This window comes from Haliaeetus albicilla, chromosome 10 (assembly GCF_947461875.1).
Source record: "Haliaeetus albicilla chromosome 10, bHalAlb1.1, whole genome shotgun sequence".
Lineage (NCBI taxonomy): Eukaryota > Metazoa > Chordata > Aves > Accipitriformes > Accipitridae > Haliaeetus > Haliaeetus albicilla.
The window spans coordinates 19,718,687-19,735,215 of record NC_091492.1 but is presented as its reverse complement, the minus strand read 5'-3'; the positions used below and the strand labels follow the sequence as shown (position 1 = coordinate 19,735,215).

At 39.1% G+C, this 16,529-nt stretch overlaps 1 protein-coding gene across 1 annotated transcript in view; it reads right to left on the bottom strand.

Annotated features, from left to right (window-relative positions):
- Positions 1 to 1,681: 1,681 nt before the first annotated feature.
- MMP2 (matrix metallopeptidase 2) overlaps positions 1,682 to 16,529 on the bottom strand; it is a 36,074-nt gene continuing 21,226 nt past the window's right edge. Inside the window, exons 9-13 of the mRNA XM_009919688.2 lie at positions 15,535 to 15,688; positions 9,630 to 9,766; positions 7,673 to 7,832; positions 4,090 to 4,199; positions 1,682 to 2,704 (exon numbers count right to left, since the gene is read on the bottom strand). Coding sequence (XP_009917990.1) covers positions 2,601 to 2,704; positions 4,090 to 4,199; positions 7,673 to 7,832; positions 9,630 to 9,766; positions 15,535 to 15,688 — 665 coding nt within the window. The 3' untranslated portion in view covers positions 1,682 to 2,600. The remainder of the gene's footprint in view (positions 2,705 to 4,089; positions 4,200 to 7,672; positions 7,833 to 9,629; positions 9,767 to 15,534; positions 15,689 to 16,529) is intronic.

Genomic DNA, 16,529 nt, shown 5'->3' with positions numbered 1-16,529 from the left:
GGACAGACCATACATCCCTGCAATGGCTCAATAGATCCTGCAATCCTGAGAAGGTTGCCAGGTGTCTGTAAAAACTGCAAGACTAACATTTTGCAATTACAACTACTTCATTTTGTGCCTTATTTTGTTGATTCTGATGCAGGACTAATTGGGAAGGTGATTAAAGATTTCTGAAGAGAATGGGGATGCTCAGAAGGAGATAAGCCATCTTTTCTTTTGGCATAGGTGAAAATAGTACTGGTTCATCCAGGTGAGAGTTGTCTGTAGTAATTAACAGCTTCCCAGAGTGGGAGTTCTATCTGGATAGTGTGCAATGGAAAGATGATTTGGCAAATGCAGCCACTTTAGCAGCAGTATCTTTTCAGAATACCACAGTAAAAAAAACTCTTCTTAGAACAGGAAAGCACTGACTGTAAACATGAAGTTGTAGAGGACATGAGAAGAAACTGGTTGATTGTTGGCTCAGGTATTAGTTGGTGTCCTGGTTTCAGCTGGGATAGAGTTAATTGTCTTCCTAGTAGCTGGTACAGTGCTATGTTTTTGAGTTATGCATGAGAAAAATGTTGATAACACTGATGTTTTCAGTTGTTGCCAAGTAATGTTTAGTCTAATGTTTAGTCAAATAAAGTCAAGGATTTTTCAGCTTCTCATGCCCAGCCAGCAAGAAAGCTGGAGGGACACAAGAAGTTGGGATGGGACAGAGCCAGGGCAGCTGACCCAAAGTGGCCAACGGGGTATTCCATACCATGTGACGTCACATCTAGTGTATAAACTGGGGGGAGTGGGAGCGGGGGGGATCGCTGCTCGGGGACTAACTGAGTGTCGATCGGCGGGTGGTGAGCAATTGCACTGTGCATCATTTGTATATTCCAATCCTTTTATTATTACTGTTGTCATTTTATTAGTGTTATCATTATCATTATTGGTTTCTTCTTTTCTGTTCTATTAAACTGTTCTTATTTCAACCCACAAATTTTACTACTTTTCCTGATTTTCTCCCCCATCCCCCTGGGTGTGGGGGGAGTGAGTGAGCGGCTGCGCGGTGCTTAGTCACTGACTGGGGTTAAACCATGACAGTCCATTTTGGCGCCCAACGTGGGGCACGAAGGGTTGAGATAACAACAAACCTGACCAGGGCTTACTAGCCAGTTCTATGAATCGTGGACTCAATGTGAGAGACATGTTGAGAAGGATCTGGGTTGACCACTTGCATGATGCAGTCCACAGAGTCTCACAAGGCATTTAATGTGCATGGAGCTGGATAAGATTCTTGGCCAAATGGTGTCTGATCTCATGGGCAGGAGTAAGGTTTTACATCTCTGTTTCTCAAGCTTATATTCCCTGTAGGATACAGATACCACTGTGTCTATGCTGACTCTTCCTGTCTGGGTTGTGGTGAGGTAGCCTGCTGATAAGGAGAAAGAGTGTGGATAATAGACAGGCATGTAAACTGTTCTGAGAAGGCAGCAGGCTTCGTGGAGGCGTGGGACCGTATCATCTCTTTAATGTAAACTGCTGCAGTTACATCTTAGAACTAACAGAGAAAATAATCTAGGTTTCTAAATAAATCCAATATGCAGTTATATACTGGGGAAATACTGTCTTTCCTTTGACAGGTATTTCACTGTGACATGCTACTGAATTTCTAATTTTAAATGATACAAGGAAGCCTGGCCATGAGAATTGTTGACAGTGTAATTTGATTTTATTTGTATCATTGGCACTTCATGTGTGGGACATTCTTTTCTGTTTTATTTTTTTTAATGAGAAACATTCTATCAGATTGTGAAAAGAACATTTTCTGTTGCCGAATGCATAAGCAAAAAACCTAACTGAACAAAACCCCAATATTATAAAGAACAGAAAAATAAAACAAGTTAAACAATAATACTTGGCTTTTATGTATAACGCATTGACTTCAAAAATCTGAGTCATTCCGTCCATATAAACAAGTTATATAGTAGTAACAAAGTGCATGAAGCAAATTGCTGAATTTAACTAAGGTATTAAAATAAAAAGTACTTTAAAACAATACTTTAACACAGTTTCTTGCCATGATTCCATCATGCATCAACACAAATCAAATCCTGAGGCAACCTGTGCCTTTGACAGTCTTTCTGTATTATTATGTAAATAAGTGGAAGTAATGATCAAACTCGCAAGAGGGTGAAAAACATCAAGACAAACCATCTATTTATAACAGAGCTGTATTTAAAAAAAAAAAATAATCAAAGTGCACTGCTGGTACATCTCATTTGAGCCTATCTGGGACGTGTATAACACAGGGACGTGATCCAGTCTCCAATGGTTTCAATCCTCTGTTTAAGCACCAAGGGAATAAAGAATGATGGATGTTCTGTTACTAGCATTACTATGACTAGCATGAAAACTGAAAAATTGTACCAGAATATATACGTAAACATCTTTTGTATACTGAGGAGGCAAACACTCTTAAATTATCTGATGTGTACAGTACTGGTACTTAATGTTTTGGTGCCAGTACCAGACTGGTCCAGTAATTAGCATTCAGATCTATTTCTAATTACAGATAAGGCATATAACGAAAAAGTAAATATTTGGTTATTAATATCTCATACAGTTCAGCAACCCAACCAGTCAGAATTTATCTTGCCAATTTTAACAATCTTCAAACTCTTGTCTTCCATTTGTAGATAGTACTGATCTTTGAAAAAGTAGGTGTATCCTGTGAACGTAAATAAAAAAGCAGACTCAGATTATGGAGCACATAATTCTTGATCAAAGCTTTTCTGTCTGTTTGATTTCATGAAGCTTAATGAACTGGAAGACTTGTTTCCTGAAATATTTATATACAATAAAACAGATTTATTTTAAAAATACATAGAAATTCCCATCCTGGAGAAGAGAGGTCTTGTTAAATGGAGCCTGAAGTCAGGTTACCATTTTGTGAGCCAGAATTTTCTGGGAAGAAATGTTTTCTGGCAAAATAGATGTTGAAAATGTAACCGAGTTGAGACTTGTGATATCAGCACCGCTTCCAGACATATATGCATATCTGTGCAAAATATGAGGCCACTTAAAACCATGGACTGGGATCTCAGCTGCCTTTGAGAGGAGGTTAAAAAAAAAGAGTAAAATACAACCCATTTGTGCCTGTGATCAAGGAGGTTGTCATACTTGAGTTCTGACTGTGCTAGAGCAGGATAATGCTGAAATGGTGCTGGGACTACATGCAGGTATTGAGGAACCTATGGAGCTGTCAAGAAGTTGGGAATTTCCAAGCTATAGGGACTGGCCCAGTCGTGTCTTCTGGTGTTAGGACACCCTGTGCATCAGACATTGGGTTGCAGGAGTCGCTTTAGTCTCTGTCTGAAACTACACTGGAAAGAGAATTTTCCACAGAGCTAATTTTCCCCATGCCCAAATTGGAAAACCAACATGAACCCAGATCTGAGCCTCGGGGACATCTTGACATAAAAGTGACTGCATCACTGATTACTTTCCTCCATGTCCTGTCTGACATTTGTATAGCAGGGTTCTAGACCTGTATAGCAGGGTTCTAGACCTGTACAGCATTGCAATGGAAAGCAGTAAGATGCTTCAAGACACTCAAACAAGACAGTATATAGCCTTTAAAAAAAAAAAAACCAAAAAAAACCCCCAAAACAAAACAAAAAATGCACAAGGAAGAAAAGGGGAAAGATGCTAATAAAAGCTGTTTCTTGCCTTGTTAAGCTTTGTAGTATTCAGCATCAAGGAAGTAAATGATAAAGAGCTGTAGCAGATTGAAATTAAATGACCTTCATGAAAAGAGAAATTAGCGTAACTGTTATTTGCTTGGATAAAAATATTCAGGAGAGGTCATATTCCCTAAATGTTTCATGTTAAAAAGTTTAAACTGTGATTAGTAGGGTATTTATCAAGTGATATTTAATGGGAAAATAAAGAGATAAAATAAGTTTGTTTGAACCAGTGGTTTGCAAAGCTGAATGGGAATTTGGCTCAATTTGCTTCCTACTCATGGACCACAAGAAATTAAAGTCTCTAATAACTTTCACAGCAGACAAATAAGAGAGCTTGTTAGTGACTTGAATCAGAATTACAGCTTACCACTGTCACCAAGACCCAGGACAGCATCGAGGTTATCTGGAACACCATTCCAAGAGTCAGCAATGAATTTAGGGGATGCAAGCTCCATTTTCTTCTTTTCTTCATTGTACCTGAAGAAAATTATATCCCTGCATTACAAATCTGTATTTAATGTTAAAATTTAACATAATATTTCAGGGAGTCCTCAGCAAATGTGACTATATAAAACAATCAAACAGAAATATAATAACTGAGATGTAACATTGTTTCTATTTCATTATAATTATTCCTGACTCCTTTAAAACCCTGTGAAATTTTACATCTTTCCTTTTGGAAATGCAATTCTTGCTGAATTGAAAATACACTTTCAAAACAAAACCTTTTTCAGAAAAGCAGCTTTAAAATTCCAAACATAATTCTAGGAAAGGTAACTTTTTTCAGGCAGCAGCCAGCATCTGAAGATAGCAGTTTTTAATGTGAAATGGCTATCTTTTTCAAATCTTCTTTGAAATATGCTTGTAGTCCATGTAATTGATGGATTGCTATTAAATTACTAATTACTTTCCCTAACATTTCATTAAACCCCCTGTTATTTTCACACAGTCTCTCTCTCAGTGATGATCAACGGATAAATGCTGAGTTAAAAATATATGCTTTTCTTTGGGGGGGAAAAAAACCCCAAACCACAATGGCTTTCACAATCTGTGCTTTAAAGAGGAAAAACTCAGCTGATGTATATCCACCTAACTCCATGGAAGTTGAATCTAGTTTGCAGTATCCTTCAGAAGTGAATGGATCTGTCTGTATCCACATCTGCAGATGATCATTTGTTTCATTTACTCTGTGTGCTTTCCAGTGTAGAATGCAAAGATAGATTTGTGCAAAGCCAGTTTTACACTCCCACAAAAAAGTAATCCAGGATCTCCCTTTCCATATATAGGGAATAAATGTCCCAGGGATGAAAGGTCCTTGAGAGTGAAGATGGAAGGAGCAAGACTGTGGCCTTGTTTTCCCATTTTTCTGATTCATAGATAGGAGTCAGTGCTGAGCAGGAGGAGTGGAGATGTCCTGAGAAGCAATGACATGGGATGGTGTTTGAACCAGGCTTCCAATGCATGTGAGGCCTCAGTCACCCTAGCAGCACTTCTTCAGGAGCAGTGGACTTCAGAGAGGTCATCTTTGACTAGTACTGGAGAGAGGGAAGCATTTATGTTCTTGATTTCTATTTATCTGTATCTGTATGTATCTCTGTATGTATCTTTCCCTCATTGCTGTATGGAACTGCTTGGATTATATCCAAAGTTACACTAGCACAAATGAATAGTAGGTTGATCAAAATCGATTTAAATTATTACTTTAAATTGCTTACTATTTTTTCCTTGGATATTTAAGGAAAATCTAGTACCTTGCTGTGTAGCTTTAAAACCAGCTGTGGAAGCTGAGCCGGTTCCTCCTCCTCTCCGTCACAAAACTTCACTTTTTTTATCAATCTTGTTATAACAACACTAAAATAGCTTGGGGCTGGAAGGAGGGAGAGGAGAAGGTTTCAAAAAAATCCATTTAAAGTAAGTGTGATAATGGCACAGGAAGGACTATGGTATGTAACTATTTTGATTCCATGTGGCAGAGCGCTTGTATAAAATAAAACAGCCACATACTTAAGGGTTATAGCATCTGTGTTAAACAGAGATGCATTTTTTTCTGAAATACTTGTCAACTGCTTGCTTTCTTCTTTACACAGATGGAAATCACTTAATCTTATTTTGATGCCTTAACAACAAATTATGCATTCCGCAGTGACTGCAATTGATAAGGTACTTTGATAGAAATACTGTCTGTGATTAGAGCGATGAATTGCTTGGAGGCCCTGGAGCACAGTTAATCAAACCAATAGCTGGTACAGAGGAGACCAGCAGCTTTGCTAACTCATAGTCTGTAGATTTTGAGTAGGAATTCAAAGTATTGCAAATGGCTGTATTAGAACTACTTAGAACTACTTGCAAATGTTTAAGATGGTTTCTACAATATGACATTAAAAAATGAATAACATTCTTTAGCTTTTAAGTTTTTTTTTTTTTCTTTAGATAATGAAGAAGAGTACTGTCCTCAGAATAATTGAAAGTTATGATGAAGTGGCAATTGTGAAAGGGTATTTTATTTACTTACAGGAATCCACAGCCATTAGGATATAATAAAGACACTTATCCAGTTTGATCATAACATGAAATTAATGTTCACATAAAATGGAGTCAATTATACCGAGACCTCCTTTAATATTTCATATAGAGCATCTCTCAGAAGGAACCCTTATAGCTTGGAGAATCTTTTAGATTTCTGGTGGGTGTTTCTGATGCTTAACTTTCCTCTAAATTGTCAGTTAATTAATGGTTTAACTTTCATCCTGTTGTGTAATGTCTGCATTCCTGAAGTAAAGTCTGGTTCCTGGAAGAGACCTCTGATGGTGAAAGCAGGAGTTAGTGTCTCTGTTTTGCTCTCATGCCATTCTGATAGGCAGCACCGAGGTAACTCACACAGTTCCTCAAAGCACCAAAGTGCCTCTGCTTTTTAAGGTGATCTTTCCTGCCAGATCTTCCTGCCAGTTATGATAATGAAATTCTATCAAATACAATTAGTAGACTCTTCATCAGGTTTAATATAGGTTATTTACTTCTACCACAGTAATAGCCTTGAGGCATTTTAAGGACATTCTTTCCTAATCTAAGAGTCCAGTATCTTTCCTGGATGGAGTGTGGTAGCAGGTCACCTGAGTGTGGTTGCTTACATTGCATCGTATTTTGTGTCTCATACAGCCTTTCGAACAGGAACCTTGGTGCAAATAGGGTTACACGCATTTGTGGAATATCACATTTGTGGTGTTCTTTGCAACAAAAACTTCTCTGAGCATGTACTGGAAACATGAAAAGGATTGTCCAGACTGTCAAAATGAATTGAAGCTAAGACTTTTCCCAAAGTACTAACAGATACACTTCTTGTGGTTTGGTCAGATCTCCTGAGTGCCAATTCTATTAGTAGAGCAAATGTGTTAGTGACTGGTACATCAGCTGCTGAAAGGATTTACAGTCATCCCTAGCATGCTTTGCTAAGCACCCTGCTGTTTCTTTTACATCTAGTGCCTCCAAACCTGATGGTTTAGTGAACGAATTTCAAAGGCAATCTGGTCAGTCTTTGGCTTCAAGTGATTGGAGATCAGCCCATTTTTAAGGAATTCCTTTCAGAGTTTTCTCCCAGCAGTTGTGAGCTGACAGTAGGGACAGCTTGCCCCCCTGAAGAGCCTGAGACTGACGTGGGGCAGTTGGTACATAAGGGTTGAGGAATGGGTTGTTAGTGGCGAGCAGCCTGACAGACTGCCAGATATCCTCTTCCATTGCAAGCTAGTTTCCTGCTGCTGTACTGAAGCGCTTTCCTAGACATGCTCCCTGGTTCAGCATCCTCACTCGCCACTGCTGTCAGTGCTGTCCTGGCAGCCTTTGGTTTGTATTCTCCAAAGATGAACCCTCTGCCTCCTGAACCTCAGTATGCATTCAGCCCTGGAGACACAGCTTGACTAACAACATACCACCACCACCACTTCAATATATCTTACTTCCAGTATCTGTCTCCAGCAAAAATGTATGTCCTCTTGTTTCTGCCCCAGTTAAAAGCTGCATCAACACGTTGCACATCAGGGGGTAGTCCCAGGTTGGTGAGTTTCTTTGGATAGCCCCTATCCAAGTTACTGGCTGAATAAACCCAGTACTCATTTCCTAAGTAGGGGAGAAAACAAAGCAAACAAACACTGTTTATTAATCAGATACAAAGTAGTATTTCTTCTTTTATGCTTTGTTATGTGACATTTTATCGCACTAACTGCACTACTAGTCTTTCTAGTATTTTACCACCTGTGAAGTACTAGATTAAAGTGCAGGTATACTGTGATTACAATTTCTGCTTTTGCCTCCTCAGTGTTGCTTGCCTCTCAGCAAAAGACTTCACCCCAGCTTGCTCTTGCTTCCTCCCTTCTTAGCTGTCCCATCTTTGATGCAGATGCTGTCTTAATACAGTTGGGGTTATGTTAAAACAAATCGTTAATATTGGTCATTTTTTGTATGATGAAGATAGTCTGAAACGAGGCACGGCCACCTGAAGGTCAAATGCAGAAGCTCGTGTTCACCCTCCATTTGTTTTGTTGAGTGATTTTATTGAGTGATTAACAGGAAGTTTTCACCCAGACTTCCTGTTTCTTTTGTCTTTTGTCACGCAACATTTTCTAATGTCTCTCCAAATAGGTACTAGTGAAGATGTACTAGTATTCTGCGGTCTTTACATGGTATTATAATTCACTGAGTAAATACCCTCAGTGGATTCACTGAAAGCCATGGAAAGATTCATTCATGAAAGCACATTTCTTTGATTCTGTGCTAGTGGGAAAGAAAGTAAGTATAGTCTTAATACAAGAAAAGTATAATGTAGCATTTGAGTTCCAGAGAAGTTACTATTTGACCCTTCAGGAGCAAAGGGTGGGTCTCAGTAGTAAGTAACATAACTTTCAACCAGTCTTTCTTTGTTTGATAGTTCTTTTTTTTTTTAAAGCAGGCTAGTTACATTTTCCTGGAAATTACAAAGAGAGGGAGAGAGGTTTAGCTGTAATAAGATTATATATAGTATATGCAATATTTAAAGTGTTTTGGCTTGCCTGAAATAAAACTTTTTTAAGCCACCCCCACCCCACCCGCTCCCTGCCATGTAAACTAAAGCAAATGACCTTTGAGACATGTGGAATACATTATCATTACTTTTTTTCCCTCCTGTACAGAAAATGTACAGCAGCATCAGCCATATGGTTTTTACATGATTGGAGATGTTTAGTCATGTTTTTAGTAGATACTGGAAGCCAGTTGTTGCTGGCTCAGTTTTTCATGTTGAAAATAGCCTCCCAGCTCCTCTAATTTGGCCAGGACAGCTGAACCATATGTGTGACTTAGGAGGGACAGAGTAGTGCTGCTTCCTGTTGTCCTCCTCTCCCATGGAGGCAGCTAGCACAGCCGCCTGTATCCCCTGCCTGATGAGCCACCAAGGCAGATACTTGGAAGCCAGAGTGGAAGTCAGTCTTTGGCAAAAGAGGAGGAGACAAGGAAAGGCATGGGGGGAAAAAAAGATCTAATCTTCTCAAGCAACATGTACAGGGACAGTAAATTAAAATGAGAGGAAACAGAAGAAAACCAGAGCAGTGACTGATGAAACAGAGTTCCCACTGTTGTTGTTGTTGCTTTTTGTTTTAAATATTGACCTTTGTTTAGTCTTGCTTAACGTCGAAGGTGTCTTTCTAGGTCTTTATAGCTCTCCTTTGTTGTAATGGAGGCTGAGTGCTGTTCAGAGTCTTTCAGATCCAGCCTTTGTCCTAAAATCCTCAGCATGGGATGTTTGAGATGTCACCCATACCTGCTGGCTATACTGGCTCTTAGGCAGGCCATTCCCTGGCCCAGTTACAACTCAGAGGAAACTGAGCCTGAATGCAACTTTTATGCAAATGGCTACTCACATTTTAAAACTTAAAACAATACCTGAAAAAAATACAGCCTTCTCATCTTGAGGGGCCTCGTAGACAGCATCAATTTTCTCTGGCAGATCAGGCCAGAATGTAGCAACAAGAAGAGGACCTGTGGGTTTTCCTCGGGCGTTTACAGTCCTCCACATGAATCTGAGCAGAACAGAAAATTGTGCGAGATTTACAATGAACTAATTCACCAGCACATCTGTTTCTCATCATTTCTGGCAAAGACCACATGAGCGTGCATATATACACATGCACACACACACACATTAGCAGCAATACACGCTTGTAACTGTTTTCCTACCGTGACTGAAAAGCTGAATCATTCATTTAGAAGCATGTTGCTAAAACAGTTGCACAATAAGCTGCATGCTGGAGTGCAGGTGAAATTGCTTGCACTGATTGCTTTGGAGTTCCTGTTGCTTTTTGTATCAGGGCAAAATGTATTCTGTGCTTGAGTATACAAATAAACTGATTTACAAGGCATTTAAACTATTAGAGCTCTTCTGCTGTTGTGTATGGAGCAGACGGTTGAGTGTTTGACAAAAAGAGAGATTTGTATTCTGTGAATTGCTCTTGCAATTACTATTGTAGTGACTAAAAGTTCAAATTTAATAACAGTATATCAAACTGCTTGGAAGTGAGCTCGCCTGTAAAAGAAACTGCTAGCACTAAAAATGTTCATTAGAGAAATGCAGAGGGTAATTTATTGGCTATTTTATGTATAAGTAGGATCATCATTTGATTTAATCTTTTAAAAGCTGTAATTATCTTTAAATAGCAGAGCTTTGTGCTGAGGGCTTTTTGTATTAAAAATGGCACTGCTATTTCCTCTCCATGGAATGAACAACTTTTTTCCCCAACAGAACAAAAGTTTTGCCGTGGTCATAAAATGAAAAATCAGCAGGCTGGTGGAATCACTCTTGCACCAAGCTATAGCTATTAAATTCTCAGGTCAGACAGCTTTGACCATTATTATGTTGCAGAAGCTCCAGGTGCTACTGGCATCTTATTTTTTGCAGACTGCAAATAGTCATTACCCATTCCTACCTAGAATAATTATACCTTTAAGAAACCCAGGATCTGAAACTGAATTTTGGGTTTGCCTAAAACTTGGAGGAGCAGTCCTATATTCATTTAATAAATTGCTTTATTTTTATCAACAGAAGTTTGACTGTGAACAGAGCTAGTTAAGACTAATAAAACATTTTGAAATGCATTTGCAAGTACGATTAGTTGCTGCATACTGAATTATGATAATCTATAGAAGAGTACAACTGGCAAGTGCATTGGTTTTTTGTCTCTTAATTAAAAATACTTATTAATTTAACCTGACATATGGTACTAATAATTAAGATATCAATATGTTAACTTAACTCTCATTTTGCATACATACATGTATTTTTAACATGTACAAAAATATCTCTGAGCATAACTCATCAAAATTTTCACTTAAAGAAAGAGGCAAGGAATAAGGCATTTAGCTAATTAGTCTTGCTCTTGACAGCATTTAAAGACATATGAAATGCTGTAAAAGGCTATAGCATTTGTTCCATTCATCTCTTTTTTTAGACAGAAAAGCAGATCCCATATGATATGAAATGGAAATACATATAACAAATCTTTCTAACACTGTATTCATAAAAGTAGCTCCTTTAAAAATCCAAGTTACAGAATTCTCAATTAAATTTGGACCTGATTTATGACTGAGTCAGCACTAATAATTACTATCTGCATGAATTCCAAACTTTCCAGAGCCAATGGAGACTTAACACCAGGTTTTTATTAAAGCACACATTTCAAGGGACTTGTTAAAACGGGAGGTTTTCTCATGGAAAGGGAAGCTTTGTCAAAGCTGAATTTTCTTTTGTTTTTGAATCGGGTAGGATGTATTTTTATTTCTACTCATCTTATTGAGGAAATGGTGAGATTAATTATTTGGCTTTCTCATTTCACTTTCAACATGTTAGAAATCTTTTAACTCATGCAGGTTAAATTTTAGTATGTTTATAGACAGATTTAATACTTTGTTACAGTAAGTATTTTACATTATATTTTAACATAAAAAAGATTTGCCATTATTATTATTACTACATGCAGTTATATAAAGGGACCAAATCAGTGGGTCTTTTTTAATGTCTTGGTAAACTTCAGAAGTTTGAATTTTTGTTCACTTTCAGAACAAAACCACCTGTGTAAATGCTGTACTCAGGCACTCTGATTGCTTGGAGGATTTTGTGCCTGGTGGAAAAGCCCAACTGTTCTCTGTGGCCAACAGCGCCTCCAGTAATTCCCTTTTGTCTCCTTGGTTTGAGGGGGGACAGAAAAATACTTTTTTGAAAGAATTAATCTGATCTGACCTCCTTTTTGCTATTTACTCCTTTTGCCTGTGTAATATGACAGTTGGATGCTGTGGTCATTTTCATGAATCATAAAAGTCACACGACACATGATAGACATTTGTTTTTTGAATTCCAAAAGTGAGTCATAATGCTACTTGCCTGATATTTGGAAAGCTGCAAGGCTGACAGGCAAAGCCATTCCAGAGCAAAACAATTCAACAATTGTCTGCTTTTGCTACATATTAGATAGAGCATGAACAGATTGTTTTGGTATTTGCATAGTTCTTTGACCAACTGTATCTGAATGTGAAATACTTCTGTTTTGTTAAGATTATATAGAATACTGAATCACTTTGCTGATTTAGGAATAGATTTAAAATTGTTCCGTGTTGGATCAAGCCTCGCATGATTACCAGTTTACAAAAGCTGAAGCAAGGTGGAGGTCTGGCTGAAAACCAAGGCCCATAAGTGAGCAAAAGAGGATCAGTGTGCTGTGAATACTGTGGAACCTGAAAGATTTTTTACTGCTGTGAGACTATGTTTTTCCTTTTGAAGGCACTGAGCTGAGGTGAATACTTTAGCTCTCTGATGATTATGCTAGCCAAAGTGGGCAGTGTTTTTGGCAAACTTGTTAGTCCAGGCTGGTGGGGCCAGCTGTGTGCAGCTTGTTGGTCGAAGGGTCCAGTGCTGGCTTTCTGTGGAGCTGATCTGTTGGTACTGTGGAGCCATTTCGTGGCCAAGAAAGGGCTGTTTCTTGCCATTAGGGATCACTGGATTGTAAGGAATCTTAGCCTGCCACTAATGGGTCCAAGAGCAATAGTAGAAAAGGTATCATAGGGGTCCCCACAGACATGTTGAATGAACCCTTTTTGCCCCTAGCAGCTGTAATAGAAATGGGGAACATTATGTTTTTACAGCCAGAAGTTTTCAATCCCATTTCTGCATTGCTAAAATGCAAAGTTTGTGATAAAGATTAAGTCAAACTTCAAAGCCCAAGCACCATTATTCTGGGTATCACATAAACGGGAACTAGAAGGAAATGCACTGAAGGAATTACTGTATACCATAGCCTGTAAAATTACCCAACTGACTGTGATTTTTTTGTTACAAAAAGCTGGTGAGTAGAGTTAAACTGTGCAGCATAGTAATAAATCCTTTATATATTCTAGCTGAAAATTTAAATCTGGAGGATGTGGCTGGACTTTACACCACAAAGAGATACAAATAACTATTAAATTGCTGTTTTGTGAGGGGGACCTTGTCTGTTGGTTCCTGCTTGCTTTTAAATTTCAGCTGACATCTGGCAAGAAGCAATGAACATGTGAGTTGTAATACTTCCATCAGCTTCAGATACTTGCATATGTTTCTGTATGATAGGAGACAGTGTTTGATTTAGGCACGCGCAGTGAATGTGACTGTGCCCACATCTTCAGTGGCTTTGGGAGAATGTTCAGGGTAACTGAGGATAAATGATTTCAAATTGGGCATTGATTTGTGGCAGGAAGAAAGGAGCTTTAGTGTCTCTCACCATGGTGCTGCCAAGTCCCGTTCTCCTTAGGAGATGCTCTTCATTGCTGAGCAGCTGGGTAATAGGAGGCCCTGGCAAAGACAGTGGGAGCTGCAGCTGTGCAGCCACCTAATTTTATCAGGAACATCTCTGCTTTTGCATCAAAAATGCCTTTTGTGTCTTCTGCCTTGGAGGCCTTGCACACATGGAGCCTATCCCAATCACCAGTGTCCTTGATGTGTTATTACAGCGGCCATGAGTCACATCATACTGTTATTTAATGATTTTGGACTCAACCTGGATTAAACCACTCAGGGACAAGACTTTGCTCACAGTTTTTCATGATTGTATCTTTATGAACATGGGAAAGGAACAGATCCTCTTTGGACCAGTCTATCATAATGAAAGTTATGCTAAAACTGAAGATTTGCTAAAACAGTGTCTCCATGGTGGAAGAGGCATTTGATATTATTGCCACTAGCTTTGGATGAACTACTTTTTTGGAGGAGCATTTTTAGAAATTGAGATTGCAAATTTTCCTGCAATCAGATTTGAAGCTTTCCCCCAGACTGCAGACTATATGAAGTGAAATCAGGAAGGATAGTGCCTCCAGAGCTCTACTCCACTGAAAGTGATGGGATTTCCATTGCTGAATTACAATCCTTGTAGGTTTTGCTACAAGAGGCATCCGGAAATATTTTATAGAGAATGAATCCTTCTTTGGCAGGCAATAGACTGGTTAATACACCTCTTCCATTGCTAATTTTGTGATTAATATTACAGATGGGTAAATCTCTAAAGATTTTGCAGGTCATATCTGGTTTGCATAAGCATTTAGAAGTTTGGATGTGTCTCCCAGCTACTTCACCCTTTTAAGCAACCCTTGTGTGACTCCACAGAAGCCGGCAGGGCTGACACCAGGGTTGATTTTTGCTCTCCAATCTCTAAAATTGGGCAGAAAATATCATGAGAACAGGCTTTTTTTGTGAGGTTTGTGGCATTTCCTTGTCCTGATTTTAGCTAGAGCTACCACCAGCCCAGTCATTGTCATAGCATCTTGGCATGCTCAATCCCAGTGTAGGGCAGAAACCAGAAATTAAAAACCACCACAAAACTGCCTAAAATAATGACTGAAGTTGAAAATTCCAGAGTCTCAAAGTTAAGTTTGAGAGTAGCTCTAAGAAAAAGTGAATTTATGGCATAATCATGTCACCTATCTCTAATTACAGAAAGTCTTCTGGACATGAAGATGGTTGGGAATAGTCAGCATGGATTCTCATGCTTGACCAACCTGGTAACCTTCTATGATGAAATGACTGCCTTGGTAGATGAGGGGAGAGTGGGTCAGAAAGGTTTTTAATTTCCCATTTCCAATAAGATTCTCATAGAGACGCTGTTGAAGTGTGGGTGATGTAAGCAGACAGTGAAGTGGACTGAAAATGGGCTGACTGGCTGGGTGCAGTCAGTGGTACGAAGTCTAGCTGGAGGCCAGTAACTAGCGGTGTACCCCAGGTGTTAGTACTGGGTAGAAGACTAACAACTTCAGTACTGATCTGAATGCTGGGGCAGAGTGCACCCTCAGCAAGTTTGCTGATGCCCTAAGACTGGGAGGTGTGGCTGATAACACCAGAGGGTTGTGCTGCCATGCAGAGAGACCTTGACCCCTGGAGAAATGGGATGACAGGAACCTCACACAGTTCAGCAAAGGCCAGTTCAGGGTCCTGCACCTGGGGAGGAACAACCCTAAACACCAGTACAAATTGGGGGCCAACAGACTGGAAAGCAGCTTTGTGAAAAAGGACCTGAGGTCCTGGTGGAAAACAAGTTGACCACGAGCCAGCAGTTTACCCTTGTGGCAAAGAAGGCCATATTATTTAACTGTAAAACCAGAATTTGCCATCTCTTTCCCTTAGGAGTTGATTAGGACACTTTGCTGCCTCTGAATGCACAAAAGAGAGGGCAGAGATTGTGCCTGATGATAAGTTTCTAGATTTTGATGAATACGTCAGATATAATACAGATTCCTCCACCTGAGGCTCCGCTGGTAAGCAAGTTATCTCACTTACCTATCTTTGAAGAAAAACGTTTCTCCTCTAATTTGTGCAACTCCATCAAATACAATGTCATGCTTGCAGAGCTCTGGAGTGACAGGTCCAAGGGTTGGACGTGGGCCTGGCCCTGGTCCTGGCCCTGGTCCAGGTTCGACATCGGTCGATACTTCTGTAATGATGAACACAGATATTCTGTTACACTGAAATACAGTGCTGCATGGGTTACAGAGAAGATGAACTACCATGACTTCTAGAAGGGGAATAATTTGGAGGCAGTGCTTGAAGGAGAAAAAATTTATAATAAAATCTTCTCAGAAGAAGGGTGGTCAAGTACAGCTGAGAAGGCCTTAGCTTCCAGTCCTGCCTTAATCCGCTGTGTGGCCTCATTCAAGACCCTGTGCCTGTGTAAGTGTCTGTCCATGTTGAGCTGTCTGTTTAACTTGAAAGATATTCAGAAGTGGCTATACTGGCTTCAAATATTAACATTACAATTTTTTTTTTACTGGCTTCTAAAAAGAAGAGAAATGCATTTCAAAGTCCTTCTATTCAGAATTATCCGCAACTCTGCTGAGAGAGACATCAAAGTGGATTTCTCTTCTTTCTAGAAGTACCAATATTTTGCAAGTTACAAAGATGCATTTTGAGCCATTTGTATGATCTTTCTGCCCTCATCAATAATCAAAATATGCTCTTCAGAACATACGCTTTGCCATCTGGTTTATTTTATTTTGTTTTATTATTTGGCTGCTGCTGTATTGCCTTATAAGGCATTTGCCTTTTTTCTTAGACATCACATTGATTTACTGTATGAAACAAAGTGGAGTGTGGCTGATTCGAGATAATTATAATGCAAGAAAACAAAGGGTTTTTTGAATACTTGTTTTATATAGAAAGTGGTTTGTAAAGGGTTATATCAGTTATAAAGAAGCAAGAAAGATAGTTTTGTCTCAGGTTTTGGAGTGTGCCCTGAGAGAACTGGGTTAAATTCTAAACTCTATCAAAGATATGCC